This window comes from Panthera leo, chromosome A2, assembly GCF_018350215.1.
Source record: "Panthera leo isolate Ple1 chromosome A2, P.leo_Ple1_pat1.1, whole genome shotgun sequence".
Lineage (NCBI taxonomy): Eukaryota > Metazoa > Chordata > Mammalia > Carnivora > Felidae > Panthera > Panthera leo.
The window spans coordinates 152,636,794-152,660,715 of record NC_056680.1 but is presented as its reverse complement, the minus strand read 5'-3'; the positions used below and the strand labels follow the sequence as shown (position 1 = coordinate 152,660,715).

At 37.4% G+C, this 23,922-nt stretch overlaps 1 protein-coding gene and 1 pseudogene across 2 annotated transcripts in view; both read right to left on the bottom strand.

The window, feature by feature from the left end:
• UBN2 (ubinuclein 2) overlaps positions 1–23,922 on the bottom strand; it is a 78,173-nt gene that overhangs the window by 42,392 nt on the left and 11,859 nt on the right. For both annotated transcript variants that reach the window (XM_042926087.1, XM_042926081.1), the window contains exons 3-6: positions 8,223–8,324; positions 4,376–4,513; positions 3,387–3,490; positions 701–1,190 (exon numbers count right to left, since the gene is read on the bottom strand). In XM_042926087.1, the coding sequence (XP_042782021.1) occupies positions 701–1,190; positions 3,387–3,490; positions 4,376–4,513; positions 8,223–8,324 (834 nt within the window). The remainder of the gene's footprint in view (positions 1–700; positions 1,191–3,386; positions 3,491–4,375; positions 4,514–8,222; positions 8,325–23,922) is intronic.
• On the bottom strand, positions 17,607–17,676 carry LOC122214678 (annotated as a pseudogene).

The following is a 23,922-nucleotide window of genomic DNA, read 5'->3' as shown; positions in this document are numbered from 1 at the left end:
TTTTACCTTTGTAGTCAGGGAAAAAAGGGGACTAAAATATGGCATGGGCTCAAATATGGCACGGGTTCAAATCCTCAAGTAATCAAGAAGGGCATTTTAAGCTAGATTTGGCGTGTTATTTTTAGTCAAAATACTATCTGCTTGAGATTAACTGGGTAAGTGTGATGACATTTATCTGGATTTGCAGCTAGTTAAAGATTATGAATCCAAGCCAATCTAGAGACGTACCTGATGGGACATGCTAAAACCTCAGCTCTCAAGTACTAGTGGGAACAATGCATGCTTACTAAGGGTGCTGAGTAGCTACAAAGGACTAGTTGGAAAATCAACTATAAAAAAACCAGATGTCAATACAGTCTGGACCACGTTCAGGTACACTCCTGCAGTGTTACTATTTCCCCTACCTTCCCTCTGTTGTGTTTACATGATTTTCTTTTACAATAAAAATTATATTTATGAAAACTATAAGGTGAAATGAAATAATAAAACAATCACCCATATCATGCTAGAACTATAGCTACACCTACTTCTACTTAAAATCAAAGGCCTATAAATATAGCCAATGCCTGAAAGGAAATACAGAAAATTAAAAATTGTTTATATGGGTGTTGGGATTGTGGGTTCGTATTTTTGCCTTATAAAAAGCATTTATTGTTATGTTTGTGTGGCAAATAAGAAACAAGGGAATCATTACACTTACTACACGGAGGTCTTCGATGCGTTTTTCAAGAAGGACAGGCAGACCCTCTGGGAGTGTAGGCACCACCTTGGGCATAACCTGAGAGGCATAGGTTGGCTGGGTGGTGTTTCCATTCTCTCCCCCTGACTCAGAGAGGGGGCTACCATCAGAAGCAGCATCCAGTAATCTGTCAAAGTCGAAATCATCTAGCATCTCTAGGGCATTTTCAGCTTCCCGAAACAGTTCGTGTTCATTTGTGCCAACAAAAATGGGGAGGTCCGGATCAGCAGTGTTCAGATTTAAGTCCGAGACATCACTTCCCAATGCTACGGCAGTGGAGGGGGTCTTATTCAGAGAGGACGTCGTTAAGTTCATTGGGACTTTGGGGTTAGGCTCCTTCTTCAATGCATCCTTCTCTTTCTGAAATTTTCGTATCATGGCAGCTAGAGAAAGAGAATCTTTATAACGTTTCTTCTTTTTTTCAGACTTGTGTGAATTTAGAGCCACAACTCTGTGAAGAAAAAAGGGATCAGTTAGGCTGTGTAGGATTTTACTTTAAAGCCCATGTAAATAAGGAGGCACAGATAATCAAAACGGTCATTTGATGGGTGGGAAAGCAAATTTCTTCTTACATCATCCTTTTACAACAGCACCTTCATCATCATCTGGACTCACTTGGGAAAGGTCAAAAGGCAAATGGCCACCAGAGTGAAGAAAACAAAAGGACAAAAGTCAACAGAAAGAAACAAAACTGAAGGTAACTCAGGATTATTAAAGTCTATGAAGTCAAACTAACTACTCTTTTTGGAATGTTCACATTCTTTAGCACATCTATAAAGTAGTCACCTAAAGAATTAACCAAGTAAAGAAATGCACTTATGAGGTGTGTGGGTGGCTCAGTCGGTTGAGCATCTGACTCTTGATTTCACCTCAGGTCATGATCTCAGAGTCGTGAGATCGAGCCCCGAGTGAGGCTCTGCGCTGGGCATGGAGCAAGCTTAAGATTCTCTCTCTCCCTCTCCCTATGCTCCTTCCCTGCTTGTGTGCAAGTGTGTATGTGCACACGCACGAGAGAGAGAGAGAGAGAGAGAGAGAGAGAGAAGGAGAGGGAGAGGGAGAGAGAGAGAGGGAGAGAGAGAGAGGGAGGGAGAGAGAGAGAGAGAGAGGGAGAGAGAGAGAGAGAGAGAGAGAGAGGGAGAGAGAGAGAGAGAGAGAGAGAGGCAGAGAGGGAGAGAGGGGGGGAGAGAGAGAGAGAGAGAGAGGGAGAGAGAGAGAGAGAGAGGGAGAGAGAGAGAGAAAGAGAGAGAGAAAGACAGAAAGAGAGAAAGAAGAAAGAAAGAAGGAAGGAAGGAAGGAAGAAGAAAGAAAGAAAGAAAAAAGAAAGAGAGAAAGAAATGTACTTGAGAAAACAGAATTGCCTTATAAGCAACCAGAGAAGCTCACACAGTACACCTTCAAACTGGTACCCCAGGTGGTTTGTGCTACAAACTGCCAAAGAAATATAAAATCTTTCTAGACCCTATTCTGCCACTACCTTCTGATCATTTTCACCTTCCATTCTAGGAACAGCCATGTGAGGCAATCACATATGTGTGATTTTCTATGACAACTTTCTCCCTACAGGAACCATGGGGGAAAAGTGTCTCAGTGTAGTTAACACTTTTCTCTAGAAATCTTTTCTACATTCTATGGCATACACGCTTCTAGGTGCACTACAGAATCGAAACTATCACTTGTGCCTTGAGGGCAGGCCCGTGTTTTATCTACTGTTATATACTCCGAAACCAGAACAATGCTTAGTATATAAAAGGTATTTAATAAGTGTGTGTTGCATGAATAAGCTACAGATTTCAGAAAATAACATATCCATTAAAAGGCATTAAAGAAATTTACTTGTAAATAATGAGAATTTAAAACATGCATTAGTAATATATATATGTTTTTTCTTAATTAATGATTCAAGGTTCACTAAAATCTCATGCTTAGGAGAGAATAAATACCTCCCTACATCAAGCTTTTGAATACTGATAGCCCAAAGTTCAGATGCACCTCCCCTGGTGAGGAAGGGAAGAAAATCCAGCCTGTCACAGTTTCTGTCCCTTGGTTCTCCAAAAAAAGGCCATGGAAAAGTAAGACCAACTGGTAATTTTATGGACGCATGGTACAAACATTTCATTCTTATGACTTCAGTCTTTCGAGAAATTCTACTTGGTATTTAGAGGTGATATCATTACCTAAAGTCACAGGTGTTAAAGAAGAGCTAAATAAATGACTTTTTAAATACTAAAACAACTATAAATCATTCACACATAGACTACTGCCAGTCCTCAATCCCCAGGCATCTAATAAGTTTAGTTTTAGCACAAAAAGATGAAAACAACTTGCTCAACGTCTGTACCATCTTTTCAAACTGGTTCTTGTCGGTAAAAAATTTTAACGACCAAAATACTTAATGAACTAATTTGTAAATCTGATCTAAAACACCATGAGTCTCTAACATGACAAAGCCTTCTATTTTTTAATAAAAACTTATACTTAATACATATTAATATTATTAAAATGTAAGTTAATGGTCATTGACACTTTTAAATATAGTATTAAATTAGTCCCAGCTAAGCTGGGTTAATGAATGCTAAATAGATCTTTCCAAAAGGGCAGCTAGTCATGCTCTGACCCTAGTTCCCTTGGGATGTTTAATTTTACATACCCCAGTTGTTTGGGGACTTTTTTCCTTGGTTTCTTCTCCTTTTCCCCTTCCTCTTTCCTCTTCCGCTTCTTCATCTCAATATCATCTTCTTTTATTTTGGGAATCTGCAAATGATAAACAAAGTATCGCTTAACGGAGGATCAATGCTTTACTCGCTAGATTAGCGATCTAGCATCTAGGGCAGTGTTTTTTCTCAAAGTTCAGTGTGCATTAGAAGTGCTTGTTAAAAATGCAGACTCTTGGGGCGCCTGGGTGGCGCAGTCGGTTAAGCGTCCGACTTCAGCCAGGTCACGATCTCGCGGTCCGTGAGTTCGAGCCCCGCGTCAGGCTCTGGGCTGATGGCTCGGAGCCTGGAGCCTGCTTCCGATTCTGTGTCTCCCTCTCTCTCTGCCCCTCCCCCGTTCATGCTCTGTCTCTCTCTGTCCCAAAAATAAATAAAAAAACGTTGAAAAAAAAAAAATAAAAAAAATAAAAAAAATAATAAAAAAAAAAAATAAAAAAATAAAAATGCAGACTCTTGGGGTCTATGAGCACTACCTGTTTTTGTTTTTGAGTACTGCCTAGTTTTTAACAAACATTTTGGTGATTCTGGCACAAGTCAGTCTTTGGATCACGCTTCAAGAAACACCTAAGGACACACTATTCACTTCCTCAAACTATATATATCTTAAATAGAATTAGCTGTCTCGGGAAAGCTAATGTCTACACCAAGTCTTAACCTACCCTAGAAACTTACCCTTATCCCCCAAACAGTAGATTATTTGACCACATATGGAGAGAGAAGTCTTAAAAGAAAATACAATTATACTATGATGTAAATATCAATTTTCCCTATATCTACATAGTTTTACTTCAAAGCAGGTAAATAACTACAGATTTATTAAACAATGGTTAGCATTTTACTTTTCCTCATATCCACAAGTAAATTCAAAAAGTATACCGTATTTATTGAACACTCTCATTACCATTGCAGTGTTGGATAAACTCACTTTGGGGGGCTTGTGCTTTTGGTTGTCTGTAATATCTTCTTCTTCAGTATCTGAAGCTTGGCGAAACTGCAGAGTGCCAGTGTTGATGTAAAAGCCTCCATATTTTGTTGTTAGAGAAGCAGGAACTAATTCGTCATACTATATTTAAAATAAAATGTTTCAGATATATCCCATTATTAATTCTACAAATACATCAAAGAAATCCAATCACTATGTCAGCATCCTTCCTTACATCCTAACTATAAAACTGACTGCAATGAGGATGTTTGTGGAATAAATTTAGAAAAAGTTAGTATCTAGGATAAAAATGAGCCCAGAGTACTCAGTATATATAAAGAAAGGAAATTCTGGAATAATGAAGCAAATCCTCAGTATATCCATCATCTGCTGAGAAAAATTTAAGGATCACTGCTACTATTCTTAATGACAAATTTTTTTTTCAAACCTTTATTTATTTTTTAGGTGATCTCTATGCCCATCGTGGGGCTCGAACTCGCCCCCAGAGATCAAGAGTCATATGCTCTACTGACTGAGCCAGGCAGGTGCCCCAAAGACAAATGATTCTGATGAGAAATTGAAACAAGTTAAAACAGATGACTAAACATACAGAAAAGGAATAAATTTCATTTCCTACCATATCAGTATATAATTTTATTCATAAGATTATAAATAACAAAGTTATTTCTTATGTCTTAGCTCTAAGCTTTTAAATGAAGAAAATTGTTTAAAAGTTTAAAACATAAAATAACATACGTGTTTAAAAACGCAACAGAAAAATAACTGCCCAGTTCAGTAAGCATACACTATAATGAGCCAGGTACTTTGCCTGGATCAAGAGCAAATTGTCTAAGTTAGATAGAAGGTCTGACCTAAAAGAACACTTAAGCTGATGTCCTCTAAGCTTGGATTTTTAAAGTTTATCATTTCTCACCTGATGAAAATGGACAAAAGCAAACATTAAATGAGGGTCAATCTTAACCAAATGTTGGGAGTCCATAGTGGCTGAGAAAAAAGGAGCGAGTTACTTATCTAATAGAAGCAAGATACCTGCTACCTGAGGTCCCCAGAACTCTACTTTATAGGTTCTTCATATTTTATATTTTTAAGAAAGGCAGATTTTAAGCAGATCCTTTGCACTGGACAAGGAATATAGGGAATATACTAGTTACCGTAAGAACATTGAGGCTACATGCAAAAGTTTTTGCTTTTAACCTGTATCCTTTTAAATTAAATGGTAAATAGAAAAAGAATTTCCAGTTTAATCATACTGAGTCAAAAAAAGGAATGAATCCCTTTCCTGTTGCTGCAGTTGACGGGCTACTATAAAGATCTATGGGTAAGACCTTCGGAAAGGGTCCGGTACTATCTGTAAGCAAAGGAGTGAAGAGAAAGAATTAGAAGTGAAAAGACTTTGTAGTAATTATTTTGGAAATGTGTAACTGTGACAAACATTACTTTTTGCTTACACTGCTTTATAATTTACAATGCTTCTTCATATAAATTATTTCACTTGGCCCTCCTGATACCTTTGTGAGGCAAAAAAGGCATTTTATAAGTGAAAAACAAATTTAGAGAGGATAAGAACCCCCAGAGTAATTTTATAAGCTTATGGTAGAGGCTCTGGCTGTATCCCAAACCATCCACTACATCATGCAGTGGGAAACACATTCATCACCACGTTACATAGCAACATGGGTGTGTTCAACATCGGTCTGCTGCAGTGTTTCCTAAGCTCTCCCTATCGGAACACTCTCCAGGAGAACAAGCTCTTTATGCATATTTAATTTAGCCGTCCAAGTAGAATGTGTTAAGAGGCAATGGAACGCTGAACTTGAGAATCAGAAGGCCTGGATTTAGATCCTTTGCCAATGATTAGCAATTGTGACCCAGAGGAAATCACTTAACATGGATATCTTGGGGTTGTCGAACAGTGACAACATCACTTACTTCACAACGTTCTAGTGAAATTTACAAGAGACAAACTAAATAAAAGTGTTATTCATGCCTGGTATTATTATTATTTATTAATAAATAAAGAAAAACATTTTCTTTCAGTCTTCACAAAACGTGGCAGCATAAGTGAGACTAAAAATAATCTTTAAAAGCATTTATTTTCAGGTATTTATAAGTGGTACATGATTCTGAAAATTAATTAGAACCAGATTATTTTCACTATCAAATAATTACAAACAGTGAAAGCTTACAATCAATGAAAAGAACAGAAAATCATTTGGTTGGATAATAATTGTCTTATGTCTGAATTATCTCATAAGAACCCAATAAGCTGTAAGAATAACAATACAAAATTATTTTGCGAGTCAATAAACAACCTGTAATCTAGTTCAATTTCCTCTTACTAAACAGGAACCTACCTTGTCCTCTAAATGTCAGCAACTAATAAAATAATTTTTGTTCAACAACTTTTACATACAAAACTTACCCTTATTTATTAAGGCAGTACTTTTCAAATTTTTTTCACCACAACCCAAGTGGGAAATATGTTACACATCAAATCCCAGTGTGTACACACACACATAAAAAAAACTCACATAATCTACTATGATTTACTATGATAGCTCCTATTCTATTCTACTTCACTTTTGTTAAAAATGCTGGCCACACTCTCTAAAGTGATATGTAATCCAATTATGGGTTGCAAAAGTCAGTATGAAAAACACCATATCCAAATATTCTGACTGTAGCAGAGAAAGCTGAGCAATGCTAAAAGATTTGTCTAGAAATCTTTAGAAACCGAGTTGAGGCTAGAATCTAGGAATTTTGACTTGTATTTCAAATCAAGGTCAAGACTTTTAAAAACATCCCATGCCCTAATCTACAAAAAGGTTTGTCAACCTTTCTGGTAACAAGAAGGCTTCTCTACTCCAAAGGGCATTGTCAATATTTTACTCCTATAGAACAGGCTGCCTGGTATGGTAAACCAGTTTATGTCAGAACACTGAAACAACTCAGGGTATCCAGTATGCCTCCTGCTGGAAGTTCTATGATTCTCCTACCACTATATGCCTTATCATCATCTAGACAACCAAGCACTGTAGTAACAGGAAAAAGAAATACTAATTTGTGGGTAGTACTACAATGTTTACCTTGGTGTCCCTTTCTGTGTATTGTAAGTAATCACTGAACAATGCAGAGGATGCCATAAGTCCAGGGTTTGTTTAGATTTCTCCAGTGCACTGAGAAGAATGTAAGAACATACACCTTACCTACCCCCAAACACAATATGCCTGCATTTGTTTGCTATGTGATCAATGGATTGTTATAGTCCTTAAATGCTCTCCTAAATTCCTCTTCATTTTATAAAAGAAAGAAGATTCCAGGGAAAAAGCTGTAGGGCTTGGAACAAAACAGATAGGGTTTGATAAAGGCTGGCATTCAATCACCACCACTGTACTAAGGCTTGGCAGTAATAAAAAATGAAGCACATTTTAAAGTTGTCTGCCAGATTAACTTCAACCCAGTAGCTCCAATCTTCAAGTTCATATGGGTCTTATCTGGAAGCCATTTGAAATTACACCTGCCCAAGTCTGGGAATATCAATACAAATTCAAGATGTAAATACCCTTAATGAATAAACCCCACTGCTAGAAATTTATCCTGTACATACATTTGCACTCTCTAATTATCTTACATAGTTATTCAAGTACACAAAGATAAACGTACACAGATGCTCAGCTGCTCGTAAGCACATAAAAAAGTAGAAACAATTTAGATGGACGTCAATAGGGGATTAGTTAGTAAAAACAAATACTGAACTATTTTAGTAACTTTATCCTTGACTTCTATCCCAAACAAAGAATTGCTGCTATATTAAAGATACATTACTCACAGCCTCTGAGTTATCAATAAATGGGTCTGTCTCATCATAGCCAAAGCCTATATCAATTAAATCTTGTAGCCGATCCTTCCGGTGTTTACGGGGTTTCCCACCCTGCAAAGAACAGATACGTTAGACTGATATCAGTACTCATGCGGTTTCCATAAACTTTAAAAGTACCTATCAGAAGAACTCTAAATAATTTCTGTAGATAATCCCCCCTCCAAGAAGTTGAATTGAAATCCCCCCCACCTTTGAATATAAGTTGTGCTGAGGGACTTGCTCCCAAAGAATAGAGTATGAAAGTGAGGAGACTAATTATAGTGAAAACCTGGCCAACATGACCTCGGCCAGGTGATCAAGTTCAACATCAACACGGTAAGTCATGTTGATAGCATGTACTCTTGATACGATATGATAAAAAATGGCACCTTTGTGGTCTTCTCTCAAAAGCCTATAATCCGAGCTATAGGTTCATCATGAGAAAAACAACAAACAAACTAAACCATGTCCCATTAAGGGATATTCTACAAATAACTAACCAGGATTCCTCAAACTATGAAGATAATTAAAAACAAGGGAAAATCTGAAAAACTGTCAGAGTTTAGATGAGTCTAAAGAGATGTAATGACTAAATGTGATGTAGTATCCTGTATGGGATCCAGGAACTAAAAAAGGGCACTAGGGGAAAACTAGTAAAATCTGAATAAAATGTGGAGTTTAATTAATAGTAATATACCAAAGTAGGTTTGTTAGCTGTAACAAATCTACTGTATAGATATCATCATTCATAATATGTCATAGGAGAGAGTGGGTGAGAAGTATATGGGAAGCCTCTATTATCTCTGCAACTTTTCTGTAAATCCAAACTATTCTTAAAATTATTTTTGTAAACACCACAGGATTATACACATCAGACATACAAGAAAATGAAACACGAGTGCATGCAAAAACCGGTGAGTGTGAATAAGGACTGAAGGCTAGTTAATTGTAGTGTGCCAATGTCAATCTTCTAGTCTTGATAACTCCAGTTATGTAAGATATTACCACTGGGAGAAACTGGGTGATTGGTACAAGGGACCTCTCTGTATTGTGTGTGCAACTTCATGTGAGTCTACAATCTCTTCAAATAAAAAGTATTTTAGGGACACCTGGCTGGCTCAGTCAGCAGAGTGAATGACTCTTGTTTGTTTGGGTTTTTTTGTTGTTGTTTTATTTGAGAGAGTAAGGGACAGAAGATCTGAAGCTAGCTCTGTCCTGACAACAGTGAGCCTGATGTGGGCTTTAACTCAAGAACCACGAGATCATGACCTGAGCCCAAGTCGGTTGCTCAACCAGCTGAGGCACCCAGGAGCCCAGAGCGTACGACTCTTGATCTCTGGATTGTGAGTTCGAGCCCTACGTTAGGTATAGAGATTACTTAAATAAACAAACAAACAAAAAAAGAAAACAAAAAAAAATTTTTTTTCTTAAAAGAAAAAAAATGTTTTTTTAAAGTAAAACAACAACAAAATAAAAAGAACCAGTTAGTATACATTCCATTATTCATGTCATACTTTCAGGAGGTTTTAAATGGTTGATTACAGTTATAAAGAAAACATTCTACGTCAGGTATAAATGGTACATGTACGGTAAATGGTATAGATAAGCTCGTTTTAAGGAGTTTAAGTGGACAGGAAACCTAATACTATTGTGGCACTGCTGAAACAAGTGTTTAGTTTAGTCTCCAAAACTCATTTTAGATATTCAACCATACTCACTCAAATTTAACTACTCTAAGTATCATCCTAACACCTCCATGACCCCTGATTTTTTTACTGAAGTGGGTCGTGAGTGAGAAGATGCTCAGAAAGAGGAGAGAAAACACCAAGTGGTAAGGATTCTGCCTAACATGCTACCACTGAGCCAGAGTAAGTCCAGCAGAAAGCATGGGATGCAAGACGTAAATCTCTTATTCGGTTTCAATTCTCAGTGAATAGCTCTCAATGGAAAGTGTGATTCTAACAGTGAAAGATGGATAAGTTTTGTGAAACACTGCCCTTAAACAAAAGCAAACTGCTCTATCTTATTTCCATGCAAAGAAATAATCCATTCCAGTGATTCAGGGAAAAAATGGTTATGCTGGACTTGCTGAGAAGTCACCAACGTGGTGACATCCTTTTCTAAGTAATTTGTAAAAGTAATCCTGATTCAATGTTATATTTTTATTACATCCAGATGTTAAAAAACCTAACCCCCATAAGCTGTAACTTCATTGTATGCTTTTCGGTGACCAAGACAGCCCTGTTACTATACCACTACCGCCAAGAAAGTCATTATAGTGTGAGATAAAGTAGCAGTTCCCGTATTTTTAGATTTTTACAATTAGGTAAATTTTAAAAACAATTTTGGAGACCAACACAAGGTGGCAACCCTTCTCCCCCCCACCCCCACCCCCAAATAGAGCCATTAAAGGGCATAATCTCAGAACAACAAAAATCCTTCTCAAGAAATACTAGTTCGCAGGGGCGCCTGGGTGGCTCAGTCAGTTCAGCGTCCAACTGCGGCTCAGGTCATGATCTCACAGTTTGTGGGTTCAAGCCCCGCATCAGGTTTTGTGCTGACACCTCAGAGCCTGGAGCCTGCTTCAGATTCTGTGTCTCCCTCTCACTCTGCCCCTTCCTTGCTGGCTCTCTCTCTCTCAAAAATAAATAAAACCATTTAAATTTTTTTTAAAAAAAGAAAAAAAAAGGAAATACTAGTTGGCAACATTAAACATATACATACATAACACACACACACACACACACACACACACACATATATACACATACACACATATACACAGCATGTGTGTGCTTATATACAACACATGTAATAAATTGTTCTTATTTTTTTCCATTTGTCAGGTCTGCAAACTGGGACCCTTACAACTAGTTTATAGAACTACAGTTAGAAGCAGAAGTTAAAAAAAAAAAAAAAAGACAAACAGAAGGAGGTATTTCTAGGATAGTTACATACATGCAATTAAGCATGAGAGACTATTTCACCCAAAAACCAGACAGAACTCGAAAGAGAATATAAAAACGCACAGATACATGAAAACTAATATAAAAATATAGTATATTTTTATACTATATAAAAAATATAAAAACAAATGAATATTAACCCTGTTACATATTAAATATATTTAAAGTTATGAGAGTTAACAACATAATAAAGGCCATATATGATAAACCTACAGTTAACATCATATTCAGTGGGAAAATATGGAGACCTTTACCCTAAGGTCAGGAACAAGACAAGGAAGTTCACGCTCACCACTTTTACTCAACATAGTACTGGAAGTCCTAGCCACAGCAATCAGAGAAGAAAAAGGAATAAAAAGCATCCAAATCAGTAAGAAGTAAAACTTTCACTATCTGTAGATGGTATGACACCACATATAGAAAACCCCAAAGACTCCACCAAAAAACAACTAGACCTGATAAACAAATTCAGTAAGGTCTCAGGATACAAAATCAACTTATAGAAATACACTGCATTTCTATACACTAATAATGAAGCAGCATAAAGAGAAATTAAGAAAACAATCTCATTTACAATTGCATCAAAAATAATAAAATACCAAAGAATAAACTTAACCAAGGAGGTAAAAGACCCATACTCTGGAAACTATAAAACACTGATGAAAGACACTGAAGATGACACAAATGAAAAGATACGCCTTGCTCATGGACTAGAAGAACAAATATTGTTAAAATGTCCATACTACCCAAAGCAATCTACAGATTTAATACAATTCCTTTCCAAATACCAAAAATATGTTTCACAGAACTACAGTAAACAATCCTAAAATTTGCATGGAACCACAAAAGACTCTGAATGGCCAAAGCAATCTTGAGAAAGAAAAAGCTGGAGGTATCACAATCCCAGATTTCAAGTTATACTACAAAGCTGTACTGATCAAAACAGTATGGTACTGGCACAAAAACAGACACATAGATCACTGGAACAGGATACAAAGCCCAGGAAAAAATCTCACAATTATGTGACCAATAATCTTCAACAAAGGAGGCAAGAATATGCAGTGGGAAAAAGTCTCTTCAACAAATGATACTGGGAAAAATGGACAGCAATATGAAAAGAATAAAGCCAGACCACTTTCTTACACCATACACAAAAATAAACTCTAAATGGATCACAGACCTAAATGTGAGAGCTGAAATCTCAAAATCCTAGAAGACAGCACAGGCAGTAGGTCTCAGACATTTTCCATAGCAGCATTTTTCTAGGTATGTCTTCTGAGACAAGGGCAACAAAAGCAAAGATAAAATACTGGGACTACATCAAAATTAAAAGCTTCTGCACAGCCAAGGAAACAATCAACAAAACAAAACAAAAAACAACCTACTGAATGGGAGAAGATATTGGTAAATGAAATTATACAACTCGACACCATAAATAAATAAATAAATAAATAAATAAATAAATAAATAAAACAATAAATAAATAAAACAAATAATCCAATTAAAAAATAGGCAGATGACACAGACATTTCTCCAAAGAAAACATCAAGATGGCCAACAGACACGTGAAAAGATGCTCAACATCACTCATCATCAGGGAAATGCATATCAAAACCACAATGAGATATCACCTCACACCTGTCAGGATGGCTAAAATCAAAAACACAAGAAACAACAAGTGTTGGCGAGGGTGTGGAGAGAAAAGAACCCTTGTGCACTATTGGTGGGAATGCAAACTGGTACAGCCACTGTGGAAAAGAGTATGGGGGCTACTCAAAAAATTAAAAGTAGAATTACCATATGACCCAGCAATTCCACTACTGGGTATTTACCTGAAGAACATGAAAACATTAATTCAAAAAGATTTATGCACCCCTATGCCTACTGCAGCAGAAGTTAAAAAAAAATTTTTTTTTCGCTATTTTACAATAGCGAAATTATGGAAGCAGTCCAAGTGTCCATTGACAGATGAATGGATAAAGAAGATGTAGAGTGTGTGTTTGTGTGTGTGTGTGTGTACATACATACATATGCTGGGATATTATTCACCCATAAAAAAGAATGAAATCTTGCCATTTTCAACCACGTGGATGAATCTAGAGAGTATAATGCTAAGTAAAATAAGTCAGAGAAAAACAAATACCATATGATTTCACTCATATGTGGAATTTAAGAAACAAAACAAATGAACAAAGGGAAAAAAAAGAGACAAACCAAAAAACAGACTCTTAACTTTACAGAACAAACTGATAGTTACCAGAGGGAAGGAGGGTGGGGGGGATGGGTGAAATAGGTGAAGGGGATTAAGAGTCCACTTATCTTGATGAGCACTGAGTAATATATAGAATTGTTGAATCACTATATTGTACTCCAGAAACTGATATAACACCATATGTTAACTATACTGGAATTAAAATTTAAAAATTAAGTTAAAAATAAAGTTATGGGAGTTAAAATCGACATACCAGGAATGTAAGAATAAACATAAATCAACAACAATGTTCAGAAACCTATCCTAGTAGGTAAGAATTTAACATGAGAAAGGCGGCATTACAACTCAACAGAGAGTAATTAATAAATCAAATAAATGGAATTAAAGATACTACTTTCATCTATCAAATTATAAACTGGCAAAATGGAGAAGAAACAGGACCACTCAAGCACTGCTGGTAACAGTATACCATGAAACTCTTCTGGAAAGCAATCTAAAAGCATCTACCAAGAATTCTGCCATCCTCTTGTGTTTCTTCTTTTTGTTTCTTTATTTTCCAAACTTTCTATAAAGTATTAATGTCATAATGGAAATACAGTAAAATAATTTTTAAAACTCTTTACCTTATTTGACCTGATAATTCTATGTAAGCTTATTTCAAACCACTACTTAGATTCAAGAATATCTGTTAAGAACTTATGCCATAGAAAGTAACACGCTAGAGTGCCTGGCTGCTCCATAGGAAGGGTATACGGCTCTTGATCTTGAGGTCATGAGTTCGAGCCTCATGCTTTAAGTTGTACAGACTACTTAAAATAAATAAATATTTTTTTTGAAAAAGAAAGTAATATGGTAAATGTCAGAAAGAATTTAAAAAATTTTTTTAATTGTAAAAAATTACATAGTATACTGTTACCAGCGGTGCAGAGCCCAATGCAGGGCTCAAATCCAAGAACCAGGGCTCAAATTCATTAACCAGGAGATCGTTACCTGAGCCAAAATCCACAGTCAGATGCTTAACCAACTGAACCACCCAGGTACCCTCAGAAAGAATTTAAATTAAGTAGTAAAAATCCTGTCCTGAACAATCTTAAAACAAGACAATCTACTCAAAAATTAACTGAGTACCTTCCAAGTGCCAGCCTTCGTGGATTTTATAGTACTGTAGACAGGAGACAGATTACACAAATTACAGTAATGATACACAGTAGAAAGGAAAATATAGGTGGTACCAGACTTTTCTAACCGCGGTCTTAATCAAGGCTTTCCGTAGATATTTATGCCCGGACAACATGAGTAGAAGGATCAGAACAGGAAGTGACTAGACAAGATTAGTGCTGAACAAAATCACTCCTGTTGTGGTGGGGGATGAGCAAAGATAGGGAGATGGGTTAGGAAGGGAAGAAATGCAGAGATGTGCAAGAAACTCCTAAGTTACTGGGGGCATAAAATATGTATTTAAGCAGCAAACATGATGATGACGACGACCAAGATGATGATGGCTACCACCCGCTGAGTGCTAACTTTGCACCAGCGCCTCTTCTAAGTGTAACCATCTATTATTTCACATTTGACAAATGGGAAAAGCTAAAGCTTGGAAAGGGCAAATAACTTGGCTAAGATCACACAGAAAGTAATTGAGCTAATCTTCAAACTCATGACTATCTGGCTCCAAAGTGCCATTCCATTAAAAGTTCTATAAGAGAAGTTATAGAATCTCTGGGGTCATTTTCCTACTTGGAGACCCCTTAAAACTCAATACCAGAAACTGAAACCAGTGTCCCCACTGTCAGCCACCTCCAAATTAGCTCCTTCCACTTGAACATTCCCATTTTATTCATCCTGTTTTTCTGCCTTAAAACTTCAGTGAGCTAAAATTAAAAAGACTCATGATACCAAATGTTAACAAGGATGTGGGGCTACTAAAACTCTCCTACACGGCTGGTGCGAAATGAAGACCCATTCTGCAAAACAGTTGACAGTTTCTTATAAGCTTAAACGTACACTTCACATATGACCTAACAATCCCACTCTTCGTATTTACTCAAGAAAAATGGAAATGTATGTTCACCCAAAAAGCTATATGCCAACGTTCAGAACATCTTTATTCATAGCAGCCAAGAACTATGGCTTACTATGCAGCAACACAAGGGAAGGAACCGCTGACAACATGCAACCCATGGATGAATTTCAAAAGCATCATGCTAAGTCAGAGGGGCCAGACACAAAAGACTTTAAGATTCCCAGAAACCACAGAAACGCTAGAAACCACAAAATAAAAACAAATAAAAAACTTATACTGACATGAAGTAGGTCTGAGAATACCAGGGACCAGGAACGAAGGGAGAGGATTATCTATGGAGAGGTAAGAGGGAACTTTCTGGGTTCTGGGGAGAACAATTTAAATGAATGAATTGTAGGTACTTACCTTTCAGAAGTGCTGATTTTTAGAACTCCTCATTATTCTTTCTACTTCAACTCTCTCCCCACAAACCTTTGTTCATGTGGTTTTTCACATCTGCAATTTCCTTTTTATTCCACCTGCCATTGCTATAATCTCGGCCACTATTTTTCACTTAAATGTGGTGAATGCCTTAATTAGCCTCTCTTCCCTCATTTATCTTAGTTTATCCTGCATTATACCATCCAATTAATACTTCTAAAATATCATTTCGTATCATTCCTCTGTTCAAAATGCTTCAGAAGCATCCTATTATAAAATAAATCCAAAACCCTTAATAAGGCATTAAAGGCATTTAAACTACCTTTCCAACTTTTTCTTACAATTTTCCAACTTGAACACTCTGATTCATTCAACCTATCTATCCACTCTCCTCCTAAACACACTGAAGTTCATCTTTCTTCTGCCTTCCCCTTATTGGGAATAATCTCTTACTCCTCTCTGAATTTCCCCACCCTTCCCAGCTAATAAGTTTTAAACCCTTCCTCCTTCATGCTTTCTACTTAAAATCAAAATGATCTTTTTCTACTCTCCTAACATTTTTTATCTAAGGACAGCTAGCTAACTGCCTCTAAGATTTACCTAGGGAAAAACTAAAAAAACAAATAGGTTCTGTTGGAATGGGCATGATTACACATAACTTCTGCATAACTAGCACAAATAACTTCTGCATAACTAGAAAGATCTAGGAACATTTTAGTCTAATCAAGCTGATCAGGAGTTACCACAGGAAGACATAACTGCTATAACTTGTACAAAGGATGTACAGGTGTAAGTTCTTCACCAACCATCCTATCAATCATAGCATCATAACAATAATAAAGGTATAAATTACATATACTGTGACACATCCATTCAATGCTAATGGTCATTTAAAAAATTTTTTTAATGTTTATTTATTTTTGAGAGAGAGAGAGCAGGAGCAGGGGAGGGGCAGAGAGACAGGGAGACACAGAATCTGAAGCAGGTTCCAGGCTCTGAGCTGTCAGCACAGAGCCCAACGCAGGGCTCAAACCCACAAACTATAAGATAGTGACCTGAGCCGAAGTTGGACACTTAACTGACTGAGCCATCCAGATGCCCCACTAACAGCCATTTTAAAACCATGTGGTAGAGGAATATTTAATAGTACGGAAGGCTATAAAAGTAGTTTACCAAATGCTATGTATAGTTCAGGCTAGTCATAGAAAAGACAGTATTCACTAAGCATTTGAAAGTGTTCAGCTTAGGGGTGCCTGGGTGGCTCAGTCAGTTAAGCGGCCGACTTCGGCTCAGGTCATGATCTTGCGGTCCGTGAGCTCAAGCCCCACGTCGGGCTCTGTGTTGACGGCTCAGAGCCTGGAGCCTGTTTCAGATTCTGTGTCTCCCTCTCTCTGACCCTCCCCCGTTCATGCTCTGTCTCTCTCTGTCTCAAAAATAAATAAACGTTAAAAAAAAAAAATTAAAAAAGGAAGTGTTCAGCCTAAACTGGTAATTGTGGAGATGACACTAAAATAACAAGATCTTGTTTTCTTGCTTTTTTTAAAAATAAGATCTTTTTTAATTCTCATACAAACAGTAGGATCTCATTTATGAAAAACACAACAATATATGTCCATAAATATATGTAAAAAGCTCAAAGAATCACAACAAGCAGATAACCATGTTTGCTACAATGGAGAGGGGGATACAATTGGAGACAGTCGTGAAGGAAGATTTTGACTTAATATGTATCGTTTGAATTTCTCCCCCTTTGGTAGGAACTAGAAAACCTGCTGGATGAATTCTCAAAGAGCTGTAACACTGTGAATTTGTTCGTAATAACAGGAATGTATTCATATGCTACTTAGACGATTAAAAATAATTTTCTTAAGTGCAAGAGAGTACATCTGTAAGCAGACAAGCATTTTTAAAAGCCCTGAAAGGGCTACACATCCAACTACTAACAGTGGTTATGCTTGGTAGTGGGATTATAGATGATTAAGTGATTTTTACTTTCTTCCCTTTTTTATCTGTATTTATGTATTCTTTTACACTGAACAAAATCTTTTGAAATATGTAAATGCTTACATAAACACATCTCTAGAACAAGAAACTCAAACAGTGATTATCTCGGGCGGGGGGGTGGGGTGGGGGGGGAACTGGTTAGCTAGGAGTTAGGAGTAGGAGGGAGATTTACTTTACATCATATTCCCTTCATATCTTTTGAGTTTTTGTCAAGTACATGTACTACCTATTCAAAATTTCTTCATCTGGCCCACCAAATGTTCAATACCATTTGGGTTTTCACTCCTTACATGGTTCTGCTTCCTAGTCCCACTTCAGGGAAAGAGCTTTGGACAAACCTGTATTAGACACTGCGGTGCCCAAGTAGCTCTTTCTCAAACCCCTCCCCGATAGCCAGGATTTTAATAGTCTCTCCTCTACCTATCAATGGCCTTCTGCCAAAGCATTTACAGTCAGGCACATCCCAGCTCCTTCCTTCATCACAGAGGCCACCAGAGTACAGTTTTCTGGCCTCAATTCCCTTTTCCTCATCTCCTGGTCTTCCTGGAAACAATTCTCTCTTGGCTTGCCCTCCGCCTCACCTCCTCTTTTCCATTCTCCACCCTCTAGTTCTCTGGCTCCCCAGTTACGCTCAAGTCCAGTGATATGCAAATGGTATAAACTGGAACCAAATACTAGACAATTCACAAATATTAGAATTTCACCTAATTCTAAGGAAATCAAGATACATTGGCAAAGGATTATATTATAGGGTCTTCCTGAATAGGCCTGTTTTGAACTGGTCTCTTTTCCAGCAGCCTTAGAAAGGATCCTCCCTGCAGTAGAATCAAAGTCTTATTTGATAAATTTTCCAGACCTTAGCCGTTGTTAATGTTACACAGTTTACACAATAAATGCATCCTATAAAAACACAAAACTTATTTTCCAAATTAAAAAAAATAATCTTGAGTTTTGCTACATCTAAAATGAAGAATCCCCTTTGAATCTATTCCCCTAGATCACTAGTTTACTATGACTCAGAAGAAAATGACTTACTGAATCATTAGTACCTGTTTAACCTGATAATCAGTATTTCAAGCCAATGCTGTCTGATTACACTGTAACACTAAGCTGGAAAACAAACAAACAAAATGTTCTTAGTACAGGATCCCACCCCGGTCACCTCCCTGCCAATTAACTCCAGGTAATAAGAAACCTAACTAATAAGCAACATTCATTGATCACCTATGGAAGACAGAGGAAGCATGACAGTGAATGCTAAGACTGCAGTCTTTTTTTAATGTTTATTTATTTATTTATTTTGAGAGAGAAGGGGAGAGAGAATATACCACTGAGTGAGGGGCAGAGAGGGAGGGAGGGGGGGGGAAAATGGGGTGGGGGAGAGGGAAAGAGAGAGAAAGAGAGAGCGAGAGAGACAGAAAGAGAGAATCCCAAGCAAGTTTGTACCGCCAGCAGAATCTGATGTGGGGCTCAAACTTACAAACTGAGATCACTGAGCTGTGAGAAACTGAGCTGAAATCAAGAGCCAGACACTTAACCAACTGAGCCACCCAGGTGCAATCTTATAACTGAGAAGAATGTAACTCCTGATCACCAAGCTTCTCTATTTGCCCCAGCCTGGTCACAACCTTATCATTCTCCACTTCCACTGATTTCCTTAACCCGCCCATAGAAAAGAGTAGAAATGTAAGTCAGTGGAAAGACACCCAAGAGCTGACTTAACAGCACAGATATAACGTACACAGATTTCTTGAATCGGCACTTAGGATATTGGGCCTTCCTTCCAAATACCCTAAAACTGCTCATTCTCAATTGTTCCTAATGGTTTCAGGAAGCTGAAGAGAATTTGTTTAGCTCAAAGAGGTCAAGGAACTGAAAAGGCATGTCATGACAAGTGATTCCAATTGGTAACTCCAATAAAGAAAACTATTATTTAAGAATTCTTCCTTGCCCCTCAACACGTCTCCGGAGGCAAGGGAAACAAAAGCAAAAATGAACTACTGGGATCTCATCAAAATACAAAGCTTCTGCACAGCGAAGGAAACAATCAGCAAAACTAAAAGGCAACCGACAGAATGGCAGAAGATATTTGCAAATGACATATCAGATAAAGCGTTAGTATCCAACATCTATAAAGAACTTATCAAACTCAACATCCAAAAAACAAATAATCCAGGGAAGAAATGGGCAAAAGACATGAATAGACACTTCTCCAAGGAAGACATCCAGGTGGCCAACCGACACATGAAAAAATGCTCAACATCACTCATCATCAGGGAAATACAAATCAGAACCCCAATGAGACACCACCTCACACCTGTCAGAATGGCTAACATTAACAACTAAGGCAACGACAGATGTTGGCGAGGATGCAGAGAAAGAGGATCTCTTTTGCATTGTTGGTGGGAATGCAAGATGGTGCAGCCACTCTGGAAAACAGTATGGAAGTTCCTCAAAAAACTAAAAATAGAACTACCCTCCGACCCAGCAATTGCACTACTAGGCATTTATCCACGGGATACAAGCGTGCTGTTTCGAAGGGACACGTGCACCCCCATGTTTATAGCAGCACTATCAACAATAGCCAAAGTATGGAAAGAGCCCAAATGTCCATCGATGGATGAATGGATAAAGAAGATGTGGTTTATATATACAATGGAGTATTACTCGGCAATCAAAAGAATGAAATCATGCCATTTGCAACTACGTGGATGGAACTGGAGGGTATTATGCTAAGTGAAATTAGTCAGAGAAAGACAAAAATCATATGATTTCACTCATATGAGGACTTTAAGAGACAAAACAGATGAACATAAGGGAAGGGAAACAAAAATAGTATAAAAACAGGGAAGGGGACAAAACAGAAGAGACTCAGATATGGAGAACAAACTGAGAGTTACTGGAGGGGTTGTGGGAGGGGGGATGGGCTAAATGGGTTAAGAGGCATTAAGGAATCTACTCCTGGAATCATTGTTGCACCAGATGCCAACTAATTTGGATGTAAATTTTTAAAAATGAAAAATAAAAAAAATTTTTTTTAAGAATTCTTTCTTGCCCTATATTTAAGAATCTCCCAACCTCAGTCTGTTTTAAAAGGTTGTTATTTTATGTTTTTATTACATATGTAGTACCATATATTGTTGGTCTATAGAACCTAAATTTCTGGTACTTGTGCTTCACAAAAAGAATTTATTTTGTGGTAGTACAGCAGATTTATCCAAACTGCTTTACCCAACCCTACCATGTTGATCTTTAGGGACCAGACCTAACAGAAGGCCAAAACAGAGGAAAAACAGCCAAGGAAGTTCCCAAGGAAGCTGTAACCCCTCATAAAGTGTCGATGATTATCAAATAATATGAGTCACTGATAAAATTCTTAAACCTCCCAGAAAGAGTGCATAAATGTTTTCTAACATCCACTTGTGTCCGTCTCATATTTGAGGCCACTTTTTAAGCAATCCATAATTATTTTAAATAATTATGCTTAAAAAAAGCATATTTCCTTTTCACTCAATTGAGTAGTATTTACTAAGAAGTCACTCATTGGAAATTATACAGTTATTCCAAATATTGCCATTCTCTTCTTGCAGCATTATTTATAATAACCAAGTTATGGAAGTAACCTAAGTGTCCACTGATACATACATGGATAAAGAAGATATGGTGTGTGTGTGTGTGTGTGTGTGTGTGTGTGTGCGTGTGTATATGTATATATATACACACACACACGCACACACACAATGGAATATTACTCAGCCATAAAAAATGAAATCTTGCCAGCTGGGACAACATGGATGGAGCTAGAGAGTATAACGCTAAGGGAAGTAAGACAGAGAAAGACATGATTTCACTCAGATGTCGAATTTAAGAAACAAAACAAATGAACAAAGGAAAAAAGAGGCAAACCAACAAGCCTCTTAACAACAGAGAACAAATAGATGGTTACTAAAGGGGAGATAGGTAGGGGGATGTGTGAAATAGATGAAGGGGATTAAGAGTACACTTATCATGGGATGCCTGGGTGGCTCAGTCAGTTGAGCGTTTGACTCTTGATTTTGGCTCAAGTCATGATCCCAGGGTCATGGGATCAAGCCCCACATCGGGCTCTGCCCACAGACCACATGCAGAGCCTGCTTGGGATTCTCCCTCTCGGCCCCTCACCTGCTCACGTTCTCTCTCAAAATAAATAAACTTTAAAAAAAAAAAAAAAAGAGTACACTTACCACGATGAGCACTGAGGAATATATGTAACTGTTGAATCACTATATTGTACACCTAAAACTAATATAATACTGTAAGTTAACTATACTGGAATTAAAATAAAATTTAGAAAAAAAGATGTTGCCATTCTTTAAAACATATCAGGGCAAAATCAATTTTAAAAAGCTTGTATACAAAAAGAAAATCAAGACTTTATAAATATACTTTCTTATTAAAAACAGTATTAACTCCATTTGATCAACTGATTTTATTTTTCAATTGCTTTATTTATAAGATTGCTGAAAACTACTTTCCTATCATCAAATCTACCCTTATCCTCTCTTTTAAAATAAATATGAAGCTATCAGGGCTCCGAGAGTCCAAAATCACATAGAGTTAAATATCAAATGTGGCATTCAAAATCTATATGGTAAAGTAAGTGAATTTTAAAGTCATAATGTGACTTCAGAAATGCTAATAAATGTTTGGCTGAATACAGGTCTTCCTATTCAGAGAGTCATTCAGATTCAAAGAGCTGAGCAGCTGAGCCCCTGCAAGGCACCAGATATTATGCTAAGCACTTCCATTTAGATTATTGAATTTATATCCGATTCTAGGATACCATGATCTTTCAAGATGGCTAGGGTAACAGAGTGAGAAAAACCACTAAAAGAAATCTTCCAACCACCACAGGTTTTCCTATGCCCTCGAAGGCTCAGAGAACAAGTCTGTACCCATCAAAGCGAACCTCATTCACTGATGTAGAGTGTATACAGCCTCAGAAAAAGCATACACAATCTAGAAACCATCTAAAAACTGAGTTGGAAATTCAGGATATTCAGGAAACTAGGACATCTAGCCTAAACATTTGGAGCCTTAAAATTGAGAATGAGGAAAGGAACACAAACCTCTTTAAATTGTATCCTGCTTTCTTCCTATAGTAACCAACAAGAAAAATTTGGAACCTATGGAGAAGTATCAAAGGTTGGACTTAGCTATTTAATAAGATTTATATACAACAACCAATTTAGTATGCTCTAAGTAAAATGAAGCACTGACCAGTTACATTCCTCTTTTCCCAAGATAACATGTAGCAATTAATGCTGAACATTCATTGTTACATTACCTAAAAGGTAACAGGACACAGGCAATAAAAAGAGGACAGAATAGAGGGAAAAAACAAACCATTTGATACAGGGTACTATGTTTACAATTTCACAAGTCCTATAATTTCCATTACTGCTTCTCAACTACTGAAATTGTCTCCATCCCTTCCCCCAAGCAACTGCTGCAAGACAAAGGACACATCCTGAACTCCACATTGTCCCTCCTTTTCCCTCAAGTGGCAGCCAGCTCCACTTCACACAGCTCCTTTCCAGCACAAGGAACCGCCACACACACGCACTCCAGACCACAAGAAGCCCATAAACTTGCCTCAGCCCTCCACCACACCACTCAACTTGTCACTAACGTTGCTTATAGACCCAGCCACCACTCAATGCATCTTATTATTCCCCCGTATCATGGAAACCCCCAACCGAGTTTAACTTGCTCCGTTCTCTGAAACTTCCTACAAATGCATTCTCCTCCACAACGGAAATGGCAGGCCCTCCCACCTGTACCACCAACCACCCAGCTCACAGAAGACAAGGGGCAGATGTGAAAGTACATGGACTGATAAGTTAAATAAATCAGAAAAAAAGAAAGAGTGAAGCAAGTATACCAAGTCTCCAACTAGGGCCTGAGAGCTGGATACGGCCCACAGATGTATTGTTTAGTCTAGTAGGTGTTTTAACTAGAAGCCAACATTTAAGAAATATTAGAGGAAAATCCAGACTTCAGCCT